Source organism: Sprattus sprattus, assembly GCF_963457725.1.
Source record: "Sprattus sprattus genome assembly, chromosome: 2".
Taxonomy (NCBI): Eukaryota; Metazoa; Chordata; class Actinopteri; order Clupeiformes; family Clupeidae; genus Sprattus; species Sprattus sprattus.
In genome coordinates this window covers 44800452-44820068 of record NC_137921.1, presented here as the reverse complement: position 1 = coordinate 44820068, position 19617 = coordinate 44800452, and the positions used below count along the sequence as shown (strand labels likewise).

At 42.2% G+C, this 19617-nt stretch overlaps 1 protein-coding gene across 1 annotated transcript in view; it reads right to left on the bottom strand.

Annotated features, from left to right (window-relative positions):
* LOC308360398 (adhesion G protein-coupled receptor D2) overlaps positions 1-19617 on the bottom strand; it is a gene marked incomplete at its 3' end in the record, with an annotated part of 37390 nt that overhangs the window by 15215 nt on the left and 2558 nt on the right. Inside the window, exons 6-20 of the mRNA XM_080832308.1 lie at positions 19262-19453; positions 18663-18703; positions 18092-18379; positions 17776-17887; positions 17496-17636; positions 16892-16997; positions 16561-16672; positions 16283-16338; positions 15681-15810; positions 13805-13908; positions 12811-12913; positions 12252-12405; positions 11079-11212; positions 10585-10700; positions 9282-9402 (exon numbers count right to left, since the gene is read on the bottom strand). Coding sequence (XP_080688434.1) covers positions 9282-9402; positions 10585-10700; positions 11079-11212; positions 12252-12405; positions 12811-12913; positions 13805-13908; positions 15681-15810; positions 16283-16338; positions 16561-16672; positions 16892-16997; positions 17496-17636; positions 17776-17887; positions 18092-18379; positions 18663-18703; positions 19262-19453 — 1910 coding nt within the window. The remainder of the gene's footprint in view (positions 1-9281; positions 9403-10584; positions 10701-11078; positions 11213-12251; positions 12406-12810; positions 12914-13804; positions 13909-15680; positions 15811-16282; positions 16339-16560; positions 16673-16891; positions 16998-17495; positions 17637-17775; positions 17888-18091; positions 18380-18662; positions 18704-19261; positions 19454-19617) is intronic.

The following is a 19617-nucleotide window of genomic DNA, read 5'->3' as shown; positions in this document are numbered from 1 at the left end:
TAGATCTGGAACAGATCTGGATGAATGGTGAAACAACAAACATGTTTAAAAGCATTTTTTAGAGGCATTTTCAGTTAGTATTCTAAATGACAGAAAAGGCACTCAAACAAACACCAACATGGCCATAGAAGACACACATCTCATCTCAGATTTAGAGTTTCATTTGAACATGAAACTAAAATAAAAGTAAAAATCGTGAAAAAATAACAGTAGCTGAAAGGACCATTTTGTTAGGATGTTGAAACGTGTCCCCCCAGCAGCCAGAGGAGGTGTGTCTCATCCCAGCGGCTCTGAGGGTATGGGGTTAATGGTGCCATCTGAGCACCATACATGGTAGTGGAGCTTTGTGGGAGTATTCATCATTATAAAGCAGGAGTCTGTGCGACTGTCACATGCAATCACAGTTTACTACGGATCGCAGGACTTCAAAGTGAAAATGAATGGTAGTTCATAGACATGAAGACTTCATATATCTTAGTTTTGAACACGCGCTCACTCTTGCTCTTTCTCTCTCACCCGCTCTTATTTTTTGAGGGGGGCAGCGCATTTTTTCATTTTGGTCACATGGGACTTACTTGATTCATAGATCAATTTAACCGAGTCGCACTGTCAATTTGTAAAATTCTACGAGAGTCATTTGCATAATATTTTCCTCACGTACCGGGCTCCCTAAAGATAATGATTACATAATACTTAGATGTAATGAAACGGTCTGCTGGTCCTCAAAGTTAAATGAACCGTAATAATGTCACTACCACTACTCATTTCTCCGCCTTGCACACGAACACGCTGTGTCTTTAATCTACTAATGAGTCCAAATGAGGCGTGCTTTCGACTCACGTGAGACAGCCGGCGTTCAGTCGCTTTTACCCCCCCAATTCCATGGCCCATCTCAAAGGCGTTTGATTGGCACATGCTTTCACTTAATGAGGATAATTACTAAGAGCAACAACTGCGAGACCACATCTGCTCAGCATAAGCAGCTCTCTGGGCGCCGAGTGCCGATCTGTCAGAAAATGGCCCCCCCCTTTCTTTTTTCTTCCAAACTCCAGCTCGCCTCTGTCCAAGACAAACCATTCACCAGCAGCAGCACAGGCACCACCAACACCAACACCCGACCCCAGTGGATGAGAACCAGATTAATAGAAATCAGCATGTCCCTGTAAACACTCGTTAGGTAGAGAGGCAGAGCCACTGGCCGCAGGGGGGAAACGGCATGGGAGTGACAGGAGGGTGGGTGGGTGGAGGGTGGGGTGGTTGGTGTTTGTGCTCCTTGCCCCCCGGTGTGTGACAGCAGCGCTGTGCAGGAAGGGCAAGAGGCCAAGAGGCTGAGCGACATCACCGCGCTGTTGTTCTCTCCCTCACTGCAGTGTTTACAATACGCCCTGCCCCGTCACAGAGTGTGCCCATGCCGCTCCTGCACGCTGATAAATAAAAAAAAAAACACAGGGCTGGACTGGCTGAACTGAGTTTCTGCCTATTGTTGACTAGAAGTTAACAGAGATTTGGCACTAAGGGACAGAGGAAAGGGGAAGTTGGTCGGAAAAGATCTGTGAGTGTGTCATTTATCTTCAAAAACAAAGAATTCTTAGACAAACTAAAATTTGAAATGTGCTCTCTCTGTAACGAGTGACCTACTGCACAATTTTTTTTTTTCATTTTAAAAGGAGTAATGACTAACAAAGGGAGGAAATATGAATAATGCATTCTGTATGTGTTTATTTTTGTTTCATTTCCATGCAGACAGAATAGCTCACTTGCAAATTGGCATTGGTATTTGACAGCCCTTACAAAATAGGAGGCTTTTTTTTCTCTGCCCCATGCTGACCCAGTTCTTACTAATTATCTGCAAAGTTTACATCAAAGCATGCCAAACAGTCCACGGCACTTAGATTAAAACAGGTTTAAGAGATCTGCTGTTCAGACGAGGCTCTCCTCCACGCAACCTGCCCACCCACGGCCTCTCCACGTCTGCAAGGCTGTGACAGTAGGAGATGGCAAAGTGCTTGACTTATAAATAGAACAGTCAATGTTCAACAAGTGCAATTTTGGTGTCGGGAATTCCTCCTGACACTCTCCGTGATGGGCAGAGAAGGAAAGAGAAGGAGGTGGGAGGGAAAGGGTCATGTTATCCTAACAAAGGTCACGCAGTCACCCCACACTGGTCATGTGATCCTTTAGCGTTCTGCCAGGCCTGCCTGATGGTTTGCTTTCATATGACACAAGCTATTAGTAAATTGAACTGGCAGGTAATTCTAAAGTAAATAAATGCTTGCGGGTTTCAAATAAGAGCAAGTTCTTTGGTGGTGCGCAAATTACAGACATTCTCCTATCCTTTTGACGGGGAGCATATTATTCTCGACACCTATTTTCCCCAAGTCGATAGATACTGGACCATTCTTGCTGATTCCAAGAGAGTTTAAAATCCATCAATGCTGAAATATTACATGGTTTCTCTTTTACTTTTGAGGCAAAATGTTCTGTATGTTATTTCAGAATTTCCTAATTTGAAAATTCCACAGTAAAATGGTGAAAATGAATCCAATGTATGTGAATTACGTAATTGATCTGGATGAATAAGCAGCATTGTCATATCTGAAACACATGTTTTTTTATTAACAAGCAAAAAAAAAAAAAAAAGTAAATGTCAATGGCTTTTAACAACGTAAAATTGGCTTCACAAATTCTGACAAATAAACCTTCCAGTGCTGTGCAATGACCAATGTTGCCAACAGTCACAAGCGAAACCCCTCTGCACCGCAGACAAACTTAATGACCCCAATAGTAAAGAGGAATGGCACAATACACCAGAACAGCTTTACTTTTGCGTGAGATATGTGAAACTTGTCCACAGAGAGACCAGCTTTCTTTGATGCCAAAAGGGATACATATTTTCCTGCCATCTTCAACAATTGAAAATGAAAAACATTTCCCTGGTATTCTGACTGTTAAGGGCATTGGGGACCGACGGACAGAGCCATTTGTATTTTTTTGTTCAGAATGCTGCTGTCCCCTAGGCTGATAGGAGTTCATGCCAGTGGACACCTGTCTGGGAAACCACACTCCTGTTTTGTTTTTGTTGCTGTCTGTGCAGAGTGAGTTAAAATAACCCCTTGCTCTACCTCTCTCTTTCTTTTTCTCCCTCTCTCTCTCCTTTTGTGCCTGTGTGTGGGAGTGGCTCAGAAAAACACTGAGAACATGGCACCCTTGTCCACACTGGAGGTGCCCTGGCATCCACACCGCACAACACTGGCCCTTCCACACATTCCGGATGGAGGAGGGAGAAAAAAAAAAGGTGGCACAGAGAAAAAATACTCAAGGATGGGTGGCATTGGGGGGGTGGTGCAGCCTAGATTGGGCACTGAAGAAGCCACACAGCTGCAACAGCTGAGAGGCCTGTGAGAGAGCAGGCCTGGCCCCGCTTGGCCAGCAGGGTTCTGTCCCGCTATTCGCACTCATCGCACAGAGGCTCTGACGTGCCAGACACAGTTAGACACAACCAGCTGCTGCAGTGCGTGCGGGAGAGGAGTAACCTCCTTTCCCTTCATTAAACTGTCTGTTCCAGGAATTACTATTGTTATTAGTTTTGAAAATCATTCTGTAATAATGTGGGTGACACCTTAGGTTTCTTTATGACCAGCTTGGGCATATTTTTTGCTCATCAAAAAGTGTACTACATCCTTTTAACATAGATCAAATTTCCATTTTGGCAGGCTAATCTAAATATGCCATTCTTAGATGTGATTGAGCTGTAACTCCTACATTTGGTGAAACCTCCTGTGCTGAAACTGCTCATCTGCTCCAAGTCCTTAATCAAAGGGATTACGATCATTATATTGTCATTCATTATATAAATTAATATCTTTGATTATGTTGATAGAATTCTAGGGCAGTATAGTCATTATATAAACCAGTGTTTCTCAACTGGTAGGTCACACCCCCAAAAGTGGGTTGCAGAATCATTCTGAATCATTATGTGGCAACGTGTGTGTGTATAGAAAATATATGAACAGTAGCTTTAATATTGAAATGGTAGAAGCTGAGTCTTTGTGGTTCTCATACCTCAGTCACAAAGGGAAAAGGAATCTCTCTGAAAGAGACGGAGAGCGCAGCCTACTCTATGAATCCGAAGTCTTGGCTGGAGTACTGCTGTAACATGAGCGGGGAGAGCTTCGACTTACTAGCAGGGATACCATTGGTGGGCTTGTGGAATATTTGTGTTAGAGTTCATAATTCTGTAAGAAAAGTAAAATGTTCAACTTCAGTGAGTATAAGCTACTGGAAGACCTAAATTTCCCCTCGGGATTAATAAAGTATCCATCTATCTATCTATCTACTGTAGTTATTTTGTTGGGTAATGTAATTTGCAGGTTGCATGTGACTGATATTAGCTATGTTATTTGCAGTTCATCTGTGGGAAAGAAACATGTACCCTATGTTTGTGTAACAAGCTAATTTGACGAAAAATAAAATCTCAAGCCCAAAACACCAGGCCAGTTTACAACCAATTTTCTAGGTACAGTTTCCTCAGATACTTAAGCAAATATGACAAGGTTGGTGACTTAACTTACATCAGTTAATAGTTATTTGTTATACTGTACTCTTCAGACGACCCTGAAATTACTAGAGGAAACAACTATCAGCCAACTTCTTATTTTATATCTAAAATATGTTTAAGATAGGATATCCAACCTCTGCCGAACTATGATTCTTAGCATGTTAAATGCAACCGATGTTGACTGACATTATACTAGAGTTAGCCAGGAAATTAGAAAAAAAAAAAAATCTAAACCAAAAAAAAGAGAGGCCAAACTCAGGCCAAAATCTCATGTTACAATAAAACACAATTTTGCCATTATTTTAGTGCTTTATTATCCAAAGTAAATTCATACTAAGTAAGGCAAAGTAAATTCATACTAAGTAAGGCATAGTTACGAAGGTCGCTCGGCTTTCAGAGGGTGCTTCAGATTGGATAGGAATTGAGTATTCATTTTTTTGTGTGCAGGCAGAGAAAAAGGATAACATTCATTACCAGGAAGCTCAACAGCCTGTCATATAAAATATGACAATTGATTTCAGCAAATTTCAATGGCTCAAACTAAGAGGAAGAAAAAACACCAAGGAACTGAATTGATATTGCCCCCTTGTGGTTGTCATTCAGATGCCTGTAAATCCATCACCTCAAATGCTGCACACTCATTACAACAGTAATTAAAGCCCTTAAACATTCATGGGAGAAACCCTCAGAAATGCTACATTTACACAAATGCTTTCTGTATGAACTCTCCAAAAGGTAACTGACTGGATTTAACATAATGTATCTGTCCACTACCATGTCACACCCCCACACCCTGGCACCCCAGCCCTGCACCCCTATGCTCAAAGTTATTGATAGTTTTAAATTATGGTCTAATAATCCAGTGGCCAATGCAGAGCCAGGAGGCTATTATCCCACAGTAATGGATAGACCTGAGCTTTTGAATGACATTGCAGTGAGATTGGATGACAGAGGGTTGGGGGATTTATGGTCAAATGAAGCCCACACACACACACACACACACACACACACACACACACACAAACACACACACACACACACACACACACACACACACACACACACACACACACACACACAAACACACACACACACACACACACACACACACACCACACGCCACAGACACACACAAACACACACACACACACACAAACGCATACACACACAAACACACTATTTATATCTAAGAGCATATGAAGCATGGCTGCATTTATGGGGTGCAAGTTCATAAATATAATTGAAAAGGCAAAATCAATTCAGTGAAAGTTAATGCCAGTTGTCCTGGTGTGTCTCCTTGTAGGACAATGGAAACTTGATTAACTGGATGCAGATATCTGTCTAAGCTGAGTTATTGCGTTGCAAATAAAACATAAAACATATATTTTTTTTCTGATAACTACTACAAAGTGAATTTTATCTCAGACACGTAGTCTGAGTGGAGGGATCTTTAAGGGCTGAACAGGGCTAAACAGGGCTAAGCATAAATCATTATTGAAGCACTTTTAATCTCTTCACACTATAATTACATGTATTTGCGTAGCATCTGTATCGAAGGCACAAAACCCGCCATGGAAAAACTCAGAGTACATATATGCTTCGAATGTCTCCAACCTCTCATATTGAAATAAATACCAAGAGTGACTGCAGATGTTTCAGCCGTCCAGATGTTTAAAATCTGCTTAGGAAAATTGTCGCAAATGAGATGAAATGTGAAATGAAAAAGATATCAGAAGGTGTGTCTTTTGTATACAGCTGTGTCTGTTTCAAAAAGAAGGGGGGGGGAACTCTCCTGTAAACACTCAAACAATCTTGTCAAGCAAGCGGTGGGGACTGTGGGCAATGAAAGGCGCTTGTCAACATTATCTGTTTTATTGATTTAACAGTAAAAGCCTGCAGCTTAAGTTTTATGTTGCCTCTGCTACCTATTGAAAATACAATAACTGAAAACAAGAGCTGGATTTTCTTACCACGACGTCTGGAGTTTATGTGTGCCACGCAGGCTAAGTGTTTTTATTTTATTAATGGGCATCATTCATTGAAACGTTTTAGGACTGAGCTCATTAAGTCTTAGTGTCACCAATAAAACACTTAAAGTGCCAGATATCAGGTAGAGTACTGTGAAATCTTTGAATGTAGTTTAAGATTTATATAATGGAGATTAGGGGAGTTAGCTGAGGTATTAGTATCAGACAGAAAGCAGATGAACTCATTTGAAACAACACTTGGGAGGTTTTTCTTCCGTGTTCCTTTGGAAAAGGTATGGCAAGGTCTGTCAGAGAAGGCATGCCATGTATTTCCGCTGCCTATTTCAGTGCGGATTTTTGGCATCTTTTTGAAGGATTATTTGCACTTCCTTCCTATCTATTTCTCCCTCATTCTCTTTGTCTCTCTCTCACAGAGAGAACTATGACATAATGTCCAAAAACAGAGAAAAAGGTTTTCACAAATATGAGGAAACGTAAAAATTCCATATTAAAAGACAAAATACGTAGAATATACTTTTGGTTGAGTTGTTTCATTTTTACACCCTGTCTGCTGAATGGCTGAATCACTACCACTTCTTAAAACAAAGAAAAAGAAAAAGAGCTAAAACCTGCAGCCAGATTATATCAAGTCTCAGATTACACTTAACTATTCATTGTGAAGAAAACTTTGGGCACGCCTGATCAGAACACAAATTAAACACAAATAGCTGTATAAAGAAGGTATTCTCAGTGTTGATAAAAATATGTTATCAAAACTGTACACTACACTGAGACATCACAGTATTTATTAAATGAAAAGCACATAATGTGGTTTTTTTCCCAGTTACAGTAATAATGAATCTCCAGACTAGTCCAGAAAAATAGTGACTTCATTTCCAGTATGGACTGCATTCATAATTTGTTAAGATGAAAAAAAGTAATTAGATGTGGAGGAAGCTGAACTATTTATAGTGTGACGCCTAATGATCTGGCTCTAGCTAAATCTCTATTGATTTCATGTGGAATATATAGCTCTATTAAAGATACAACTGATTAGCGGCTGCTACAAATTGCCTACACAGGATAGGAACAGAAGAAGCAGGGGAGGAGAGTGGACAGCCGTATCTGTGTGTGTGTGTGTGTGTGTGTGTGTGTGTGTGTGTGTGTGTGTGTGTGTGTGTGTGTGTGTGTGTGTGATTTGTCAAATTCCTAATGTGAAATATACAAAGACAAACCTATTACTCTAGCTGTAGTACGTTTTTCTGCGGTGTGATGTGAGATACAATATGACACAATAAAAAAAGTTTGGTAAACCATTATTCTATACATGTGAAAATGTTTTTACATCACCTATCATTGTTCACCAGGTTAGGTGATCTGTTTTTATTTTCTGGTATATGTTTCGCAAAATGCTGGGCATTAAACATATGGCGTAAAATGACGCCCACAGTATTTACAGAAATTGAATGCAAAGTAAATCTGCACAGCATTGGACAGATAGCATTTGTTCTTCATGCTTAAATTGCACCGTGATATATTAAGCACAGATGCATTTTTGGAATGACAACTGATACAGTAAACAATGTCTAAACATTTCCCATATCAGAATATGTGTTTGCACTTACATCTGACCATATTATCTTACTGTAAATAAATATCCATTTGAAACTGTACTCTAAATCCTTCCGCTCTGCACGTTCCAGAACATGCTGTGTGTCCGGGAAGATTGCTCTTGCTTCACGTAGTGTTCTTTCGCTGTAAGTGTCATATATTATGCATCTGTATATGTCTGTGTAAATTTTCCTCTCTGCCTGAATAATGCACGATCATAAATCAATAACTTAGCTAAATTTTTATGTTGTGCTCAGTAACGTCTCATTAGCAGCCAGATGAATTATAGCTTGCATTGGGGAACACACACGCACGCACGGGTGTTAGTTTCAGGTCTGCAGAGAGTAAGATGTAGACTGGAAGAAATTGTAATAAACTGCTGCAACCTAGTCATGTGATGTCAGTATTACAATATGAGAAGGAAAAAGTATGTATACGCAGACGAGTATTTAATGTGTAGCTGGTAATTCTATTTGTAAAAAGTTCAACTATTTTCTAAATATACATTTTCCAATAGCAGATAATTAAAAACATTTTTTCAGGCGATATAATTCAGACAAGGTTCTGTTATGTAATAACAGATCATTAAGATATGACAGCAAATGACTAGTGCTCTCTGAGACGAAGAAGAGTCCAACTGAATTAAGTTCAAAAGCGGTGTCATGCACTACAAAAAAAAGAAAAGAAAAAGAAAAAGGTTCACAGTTTTTCATGCAAAATAATTTGTTTTAAATAACGGTACGTTTCCCTACAAGTGTTTGGACACATCAGCCCACCCAGCAAAGAGACACAGGAGCCACTCCTATCTGGGCTGCATGTGCTCCTCTTCTGCTGGTCGACTCTGTCAGCTCTGTGTTATGTAGCTGAAGAGCCATCTTTAATTACAACTGGACAACAAACAGGCCAACACTCTCCAAACAGCTCCAAGCTCAAAAGTTCACCACAGGACACAGCACAAAGTAGGTTGTGCTGCTGCTGTGTGTGTGTGTTTCTAAATGAGCTCACACACACACATACCCACACACACACACACACACACACACACACACACACACACACACACACACACACACACACACACACATACACAACGCCATACCTACAGAGAAAGGCAGACACAGACAAGTACACGCGCACACACTAACCTGCAGAGAGTTGAGGATCACAAAGATGTATGCCATGACTATGGAGAAGGGCACAAGCACCCCACACAGCCAGGTCAGACCCAGGATTGGCAGAAGAACCAGCACTGCTTTCACGGCCGCCCTGCACACACACACACACACACACACACACACACACACACACACACACACACACACACACACACACACACAAAGTCAGGCTCATCTGGGAGTAACTGGGCACCCTGCTAAAAGACACAGTCTCACCCAACATGCCTCACCCACACACACACACAAACAGACAATCTTTCCCACTCTTTTTCATCTCTATTTCTCTCTCTCTCTTTTCGGCAGCCTACGCCAGGCTCTCTCATTCCCACACGGGCCTGGTAAAACAGGACAGGCTGGCACAGGCCTGGGGGGGTCTATCCAAGCACAACAGGAGCCGCTGGTTAAACTCACATTGCGACAATTTCCACACTAAATCTGCCTTAATTCTGTTTAGTATGAAATTACCTTCCCGTTCAGGTGACCGCTAAAGCAAACCAGCTGTGGGCGAGGCCGGGCCCCGCACCGGGGAGGTGTGTGTGTTTTATTTTCCGCTTGCCCTGCCATGGCAGCCAACAGAAACGCTTGATGCTTCTCACCCAGCCTCCCGCACATAGACTGCCCATTGATGTGCCTCGTCAAAAATAACAAATACCCTAGGCGCACTCTTCCGACAGTTTGGACAGGGGTTATTAGCTAAATATGTTTTTGAAAGTGTAATTTGTGTGGATAAGGAAAGCTGTGGGGGGGCGTTATTAGTTGTTTTATTTATCTTTACGTTGAGGATGTGAGTGAAAAGGAACTAAGTGTACCTGACATGGGAGCACCTTCCAGCACCTTCCCTTGTCAACTGTTTTCACCACATCAACCCAATGCAAAGTAGGGAGGCTAAATCATTGACTGGAGGGAAAAGATTTCAGCCGTCTCACTCATGATCCAAGGTAATGCCTAACACTTCAGAACAAAACATCGGTAAACAAGGACGCAGAGGAGAGCTCTGAGCCTGCCTGCCCTGTGTGAGAGTGCCCCATCCAACAAGAGAGATGAAACATCGCCCCCGTGTGGTGAGTGAGAGAGAGAGAGCACAGTCGATCAGAACTTTGTACAGAAGGAACAAACATAGACTAATATAGATAATGAGTGAAGGGAGACTGAAACAAGAAAGCCAGAAAAAGAATGTTATCCATTTTAATTTATAAAAGAAAAAAGCCGTAAGATAGAAAAAGAGACAGACAGAGACAGATGGAGAGGAAGAGAGAGATGAGTAAAAGCTTACCGGATCTGCTCGTAGGCCTGCTCCATGGGACTGCTGTTGACAGCCATCATCAAAGACCTCCTCTTGGCGGTTGTGATGGTGATCCCCACCACACGGGCCAACACCATGATGTTCACCTGAGCATACCAACATCGCCCAGAGTGAGTGGCACAGTCACACAAACACACAACAAAGGCCACCCCACCGAATGCACTGATAAAGACACCAGCATTGAAAAGAAAAAAGCAATCAAAAAGACTGTCTCTGAACAAGAATCCGAAAAGTTATCGCAAGGTGAATGCTGAGGACTTGGCCTCAAAACGGATTTTTGGCCAATCAATAGCTCGACTAATAGAGCAATGGCAATGGACCAAGGTCTCAGTCCCCATTATCAGAAAGAGCAGCAGTGCTGACGTGCGCCTTCACTGTGCCATTCTGCTCATTTTCTTCTAATTCTATTAAAAGTGTCTTCGTCACAGAAAGTCTTCTTTCCTGAGCGGCAGACGGAGGCTCACCATGATGATGAAGATGACAGGTCCGGCGAAGCCCCAGATGACCCCATTCTGCACGCTCAGCCAGCAGTGTCCGTCTGCGGCGTACCTCCCTGAGGCTGACGCCAGTGTGATGGTGACTATGACAACGGGTAGCCCTGAGACACAAGTACAGGTCAGCTCTATCTAGCCACTACTCAACTGGAGCACACGACAACAAACAGCTTCTTTATTTATTTTAGATATTTTACGAAGACTGAGACGAGAAAAACACACAGACACAGGAGACCACACACGCATCCACAAGCAAAACAACAAAACACGCAGATGTGCACACAAAAAGCTCTTGCTCATTCACACTCACACACATGCCTGCAAACATATCTTCTAATACACAAAAATATATATACACACATGCTATGCACCACCACCACTGTGGGCCAAGACTGACCACGCATACCTAAACAGTTCTTCGATACATGATTACCCATCCCCTGCAGCTATGGAAATCTCTCATTTACAGGAAAAGCTTTTAAACGCGTCTCAAAGATCACCTGAATAGCTAACTGATGACAGCAAGATCTAAAGACCATGGGGTTCAATTCAATCAAGCATTTAAGACTGACTTGCATTGGCATTTAGAAACCAAATTGCTTTATTGAATTTGCTCCCAATTTGAGAAACCAATAAATAATGGTTGCAAGGTTCTCTGCACTATTAACACTATGTGTTCATTGATCACTGTATGTATTTCGAGTTGACGTCTTTGGATGAGAAATAGAAGAAGTCAGCTTGAAATGTTTTTTTTTTCAGCTTTACACTAAAAAACTGAGACGAGTGTCAGCGCATGAAAAGCACACTTGACTACAGCTTACAGTCTTAAAAGATAATAAATATTTATACTCTTCAGGGGTTCGTTACAAGTTCAATGTTCTACACAGAACCTATTTCAGAAAAAAAGACAGGCAGTTGGAACATTTAGGAGGCACAAGGCCAACAGACAAAATGGCTGCACAAAGACGTTTTTGAAAAAGGGTTTAAAGTTGAATCTTGATGTCTTCTTTCAGAATAACAGATACCGTTTTGAAGACTATGACCTAAATATATCAAATGTATTTCAAAGAAAAGGACAACTCAAGGGACAACTCAGCTCAATGCAGAAAGTGTAAAAGAACAGGTCAGAGAGCAGCTCTTTACCCCAGCCAATGAGGTAGTAGTATTTCATGTGGCGGTCCTCGCTCAGGTTGACCGTCACCACTTTGCTCCAGAGCAGTAGCCCCTCTACCAGCATCCAGCTGAAGGCCGCCATGAAGAAGAGGTGCAGCAGGGCCGCCACAAGCGTGCAGGCCACCTAGGGTCACGGGGTCAGAGGGCCACAGGCAGAGGGCAAAGGTCAGTGACCAGCAGCAAACATAAACACATTGAAAATGTCAGAGTATTGACTACACATGATTAAAATGTTTAGGGGGGAAAAGAACAACATATCCTGACACACAAGAGGACATGGGAATGTGGTGACAGTTGACATATCTAATTCTGATTACATGAAGCTACAAAAGAAAATGATGGAAATAATGGAATTAATCAGAGGAAACAGCATTATGTCATTCTTTTAAACGTTAACACTGGATGCTGTATATCCAGTTAAAGAAGGCTATTTAACTTGATTTCAAGTTAAGAAGAGCCCAATCAACACCACCACATTAGTTGTCAGTGCTATTAATAGATGAGACATATTAAATGTTTTTGAGCACACCTTGTTGTTGATAGCTGAGCCACTGCAGAGAAGCACTACCTGTGCACAGGTAAGAGCAATGAACAGATTCTTGTGGATAGATGTCCGATCAGACTTGGGAATACTGGTAATAAAGGTAATAAAGAAACAGTCACAACAAAATCACACGAAAAGAAGCATAGCATTGCACTATACTCCACTGTGAATTTAGAAGGTTAATTATATCACAATTAACACAATATCCTTGTGCATCTGTGCATTAACACCCCTCTTTTTTTAATGTACATGTGCATGAGTGTTAATCTGAGCCTGGTACCCACTTCCTCCATGTCCATCCCTTCCTCAGTAAATGTGCTGTTGGCCTGCGCCTGATTAAGTGTGAACAGGCCATACGTCTCCTCATCAGAGCCCTGGCCCTCCATCCCAGCCAAGCTCTGACTAGCCTCTCCCTGGGTGACCCTTGGACTTAATTACACCGCGGCAGTAATGTCACCATAAAACTTCAGCCGGCACCGCACCGGGTAGAGTGTGCGGTCAGAGTGAACTAATTACCAGATTAGTGGAGTTCAATAGGGATCCTGCCTTAAAACTGAGCCACTATTGACCAGCAGCAGATGCACTGTGTGTGTGTGTGTGTTTGTGTGTGTGTGTGTGTGTGTGTGTGTGTGTGTGTGTGTGACAGCACTGAGGACCCTGGGAGAACTGAGGAGAGGAGAGGGATGTCATCTGTCTGCACGAGGATGCGAAAGTGTTGTGTACTGTTGGTACGAGAGTTAGCAAAGAGATGTCTGACGATGCATTCATCAATCTATGTGCTGGTGCACACATTGCGTTGTGTGTGTGTGTGTGTGTGTGTGTGTGTGTGTGTTTGCGTGCGTGTCTGTGTCTGTCCCTGGGTGTTCATGAATAGACAGAGTGAGACAGTCAATCTGAAGCATCTTTCACCCACTCAGCATGATTTTTGGGGGCAGCTTCTCTTTGTGAAACCAACACACAGACACACAGACATACTCACTCCAGCACAGTAAACAGCATCAAGGTCACCATCAGTGCACAGAGCGACGCCCCGGAGCCAATGAATGTCAGCTTAGTCAAAATACTCTGCTCCTGTGGGCTCCACTGCAGGAAAGAAATGACAGAGACAGGAGCCAGCCAGTCAAAACACACTGCCGACATTAGTATTCGCAGAGGCACAACCACACATAGAGAGAGATACACAAATGAAGCCACACACACGTACAACCACACAGGTCGGTGACAAACACGCGTACCCTTAGATGTAACGTTGACCTTCATACACACAAACATTCTCTATCGCTTTGAGACATGCAGACAGACCAATGTACACAACCTCAATCCAAGAATGTCCAGTGACTTACACTGGGCCCTCAAATGTAAGGATAGCACACACACACACACAGTCACTCACTTGCACAAACACACAGGCAGGCCAAGCACTACAAACTCCGTGGGTGATAGAGACAGCTCTGAGCCAGGAGTGGTTTGTGTGTCTCCCTCAGAAAGCGTTTGCCAGGACTGCTGCAGGTTGGTGGTGGCCCTTCACTCCGCAGCTCAATGAGCCAGTCAGTCCCCCGGACAGTGCCAAGAGTCAGTGCAGAGCCGCGCTATTTTCAGCTCAAACTGTTTAGCTGGTCAGTCAAATGACTTAATTTTGTCGCTGTGCAAATTCTCAAGGAAATTTTAGTCAACAAAAGGGCCAGTGTATGTCTGTCTCAGCTCATAAGGCCTCACCTATTACAAAATAAAAAGACCCACCACATACGCTCTTAGAAAAATAAAGGTAAAAAAGGTAGCACCCTAAAGTGTTCTTTGGATAGTGTAACTAGAAGAACCTTTAAAGGCTTTATACTAAATACTCTCTGTTGACTCACCATGACAAGCTTACCAATTCGCTCAACTAAAAAAAATAATTGTTTTGGCCCAGAAGATTATTGGTCCAGCAAATAGTTCCTATCAAAAAAGGTTTTTAACCTTTAAAATAAACGTATTAAGACATACTTTACCATGTGAGTAAAGACAGTGCAATTATAAAGTCGACTGAGATCAAATGGACCACAGTCTCTCCAGCATTACAGTTCACTCCAAATCCGCCCCTGTGATATCTCCCTTAGTCCAGTCATGGAACAGCTACATTGGTGTTTCCCTTTACACGTTGTTCATACAGTTCTGAGACTATTGTTTATCAATTATGTACTATTAATCTATGTCGTATCAGTTTTACATGTTACATAATTTAGTCCTGATTAATGAATTTGGTCTTTGACTATCCAATTATTATGATGATGATGATTGTTGTTGTTGTTGTTGTTGTTGTTGTTGTTGTTGTTAATAATAATAATAATAATAATAATATGCTTCATATTATTCACTAAACAATAGTAGGCACTAAGGAACAATTTTTCTCCATGTAATCTAAAATTAAGTAGATCAAGGTACAGATATAAATTACTTATTTAATGAAAATACACACCCACTAACAGAACAGTAGATTGTCCTCTAAGCAAAGACACAATAAGTGCCAAAATGTGACTCCCTCTCTGGGTCTTTCATTTAAACAACCACATACAAGCACAAGCCACCCACACCACTTTTCTCTGAGCCAAGACTGCCACCTACTGGATATACTAAGCTACTGCAAGTGCTTCACACGCGCAACCTCCAGCAGTCAACAAGAGGTCAGCTCGTGAGAGAGAAGAAAAAAAACATTATGCCAGTGAGTCACTTGTATTGTGCCTGGTACTTATTTTGCATGGAATGTTACTCTGGCATTGACAAACTACACTCCTGTCTCTGAGGCGGATTAGGCGTTTGATATTTAGGAGTCTGGAAACAATGGGTGATATTTTTGGGCACTTTTTTTTTTCCTTTACCGTTGCCTCTAAGTAATTCATGAGGACCGCAAAGTTGGTGGTGTGGTTGCAGAAGCAGGTTGTGCCAGTGGAATCCGACTGGGTCACCCGGCAGCCTTCAGTGGACCAGCTGGAGGCCTGGCTACTGGCCCTGAAGAAACGAGCAGAGGAACCGGGGCATTATCTCAGAGACATTACCACGACTGCGTCACCACTAAACACTCTACTGTGGAGACAGACAACGGAAAAGAATGAGAAAGAGAAAGAGAAAAAAAGAAAGATAGATAGATAGATAGATAAATAAATAGATAGATAGAAGGACAAACGGACGGACGGAGGGATGAAGGGAGGGATGGATGGATGGATGGATAGATAGATAGATGGATGGATGGCTGGTTGGATGGATGATAGAGAGATAGCTAGATAGATATATATATAGATAGATACATAGATAGATAGGTAGGTAAATAGATAGATAGATAGATAGATAGATAGAAAGAAAGAAAAGGAAACTGACTTTTAAAAAACCTCTTCAAACCGAGAGCAGGGGGGTGGGGGGGTAGAGTCATGGAATTGGAGGGGGGGGGGAATCTGGGTGGAACAGAGCAGGATGTCATACTTACATCAGGCTGAAATCCCAGAACACGCACATGGGTGTGACCAGCCGTGAATACTCCACCTATAACAAAAACAGATGTTTTCTTTTGCTGTACTCCCTGACTGTTCTCTGGAGCCAAAAGCAACAGGCCCAAACGGCCCAAAGGCCAAGCGCAGATCCCCAAGGAAGCCCCATGAAATTTACAAGTTCGCAAACAATCTCTTATATTCTGACATATCTACGACCTAAGAGTACCGGGAGAAAGTAAGGCAGGTGGTTTAAGACCATGGATATCATGCTTACCACGCCTTGGGCGGACAGAGTGTAGTGGACCGACACCGGTACGTTTGCTGATTTGGAGACATCTCGAACAGTGGCGGAGATAACCGCAGAAGACAAATGACCTGTTTGGGGGCTGTTAGGATACCACACTTCAAAGACAAGCTGTCAGAGAGCTCAAGTTTTAGGAATACCATCTTTTTTATACTGACAATACTTCATAGTGACTTCAAGGGCTATGGTTTGGGTCATCAGACAATTCATTTAAAAGTGACTTATCCACGAGCAATGGTAATACACAAAAAAATGTTTTAACAACTTTGTTCTTTTAAAAGAGAGCACACAGTTTACAGACCTTTGGGCACTTTTCACTTCTTCCGATGAGTGAGTCTGCTGCTCGTCTGTCTCAAGGTCTTTGAGGTGGCTGTAGTAGGTGTGGATGAACATGACATCCCTGTGGCCTGTCAGTCAAGAAAGCACGAGTCATACTCAGAGGGCAGCATAAATGGTGTGCTAAGGTCTCAACAGATATCTGGTCACTCACCTCCCCCTAAATGCAGTAAATTAAGTCTAAAAAGGTGTATGGCCATCCAATCCATCTGTCATCAAAGACCTCTGTTGGCCATTCCCTCCATCATAATGACAGACTGGCATTTCAGCTTCATTGTTAAACTAAAATCTTAAGTCAACTGCTCCATTTCAGATAATGTCCTGGTTGTTTTGCTTGACTTTCTCACTTAAGTGCATATGAAAATGAAAGTGCGTACAAAATGGCTCTTGTAAAGCTTTTCTCTCTCACTCTTCACCAGTGATACATGTCTAAGAGTCCACTTGTCACCACAGCGTCGCCACGACAATGCCTTTAGTGAAATATGCCATACATACACTAAACTGCTTAAGCTGACAGAACAAGTACATTAAGTTGATGTTTAAATACAGATGAAAATCCCTCTCCTCACCGAGAGCATGGAGTCTCTGCACCTCTGTGTCGGGTATGAGGATCTCATCCTGGCTTGTACTGCTCTGGCTGCCAAACGCAGATGGCTTGTACACACAGCTACAGCTCATCTGAGTTAACTTACGCGGCTCCAGGTGCACATCTGAGAGAGAGAGGGGAAGAGGACAGCGAGGAGAAAGGAGGGAGACCGAAAATGAAGATGGATGATGGAAAGCACAGTGATATATCAGGAAAGAAAGCGAAGAATAATCTGAAAGTGTGAAAGAGTGTTAGTTCCTTACCGATGTTTTTGGTTGAAATAGTAAAACTTTTGCCCTCTTTCCATAGCACATCAGCTAGTGCCCACGTCAGCTTGTCAATACTTTGTATTATTGTGAATGGCTTGGGGGAAGCCTACAAGAAAAACAGCATGGCAAACTTTAGGAGAGCAAGTAGCCACAATTATATTATATTGCTAAAACAAACATTAGCACCGTGCATAGGTATATATGCATATCTATGTGAAATTACTGTGTAATTACATATTAAACACAGCTTTATATGAGAGCACAGATGTTTTTCATGTTTCTGGGATGATTTTATGGAAGACTGACTCACTTCACCCTCAGAGGAGTCCATCCACTGGGCTGCCATGTCTGGGGTGATCATCTCACTCGCAAGCCTCAGATAGTCTGTCACTAAGGATACGACAGCCTCGCGTGAGGCATTGGCAGTGTAGATCTGGGTGGAGGCAGCGCGCTCGATCATCTGAGTCAGGTGCAGCACATCTATTGGCATCACCACACCCGGACCGGTCTCCAGTACCCCAAGGAGCACGGCGAGGAGGTCACTGAGTCTGGAGAGATCCGTGGCCGCCGAGGAGTTGAAGTAAATTTCCTCAATCGCCTTTGGGATAGAGAACACAGGAGTTAACAGAAGTTAAGAGATAAGAGAACCGCTGAAATAATTAAGCTATGCATCCACCACATGTGTAATAAGCACACACATACAGTTCCACTGAAGGACTAGGAGCTGAGCAATTCATACTACCAGGCTATTAACGCAAGACTAAATGCAAAACACTGATAAAACATGCATGACTTGTTTTTGTTGACACTTGTGTGACCTGTGTAGGCCCATCTGGTTGAACTTTCAAACTTACAAATGTGGACAACGAATCCTCACTCACTTTTGAGAACAAATCAGTCCTTGGAAAGACGTCCAGCCCAGCTGTGACATGGGCGTGGAAAAAAACAGTTGGAATATTAACATCCATTAATTATACGCATAGGGAATGAGAAACTAATAGAATAACCTTACTCATGGTCTGCAAATGCAATACTATAATAATTTAATTCCAGGGACATATTGCCACCTTTGCCAACTTTGCCAATTATAAGCATATAAGCATACTTGCCAAAGAAATAAGAGAATTATTTTAGATTTGCCATTCTTCATTTGACACATCTGCAACTAATCAGCTAGGAAATGTCAGTTTTCTTCAAATTGTATGCCAAAACTGTTTAGCTGAGCAACTTTATTTGGGAAAACCGAGAAATGTGTAGGAATTAACACAAAGACTCCGTTACATGCATAAATGGAGATGAGGGCCTAAAGATTGAATGTTTTCCATGCTTTGTATTTCACTGATCAATGCTGTATAATACTAATTTAATTCAGAGAAAAGTCATAACATTCATAAAGAACTGTCCAATCACAAGCCTAAGATGAGCAAAACACTTGTCTGTGTGTGTGTTTGAGGGTGTGTGGAACATAACATGGCTTTACATTTCAGAACCTGGCAGACGCCCACTTTGTGACTCTGACACATATCCAATCCCCAGCCACCACTCATTGGATCTATGGTCACACAGGCCCCTGTGTTGGGAAAGGGGACTGTCTGCGCAGAGAAGTTTTTATACTGCCAGCTCGTGTCCAACTCAGGGATTAACAGCTGGCTGGCGAGCAGGCTGCTATTCCCTGTGAAAAAAAAACAAAGAAAAAAAAAACATCATCATAATAGCAAAATAACAGACAGATTTGTGTAAATAATAATTGTAACTGAGTGGATCTTGAATTTGAAGAATTGCCGGACGGCCAAGAGAGCAGGTTTCTTTCGTTTGTGCTGATGTCATAGCACCAGA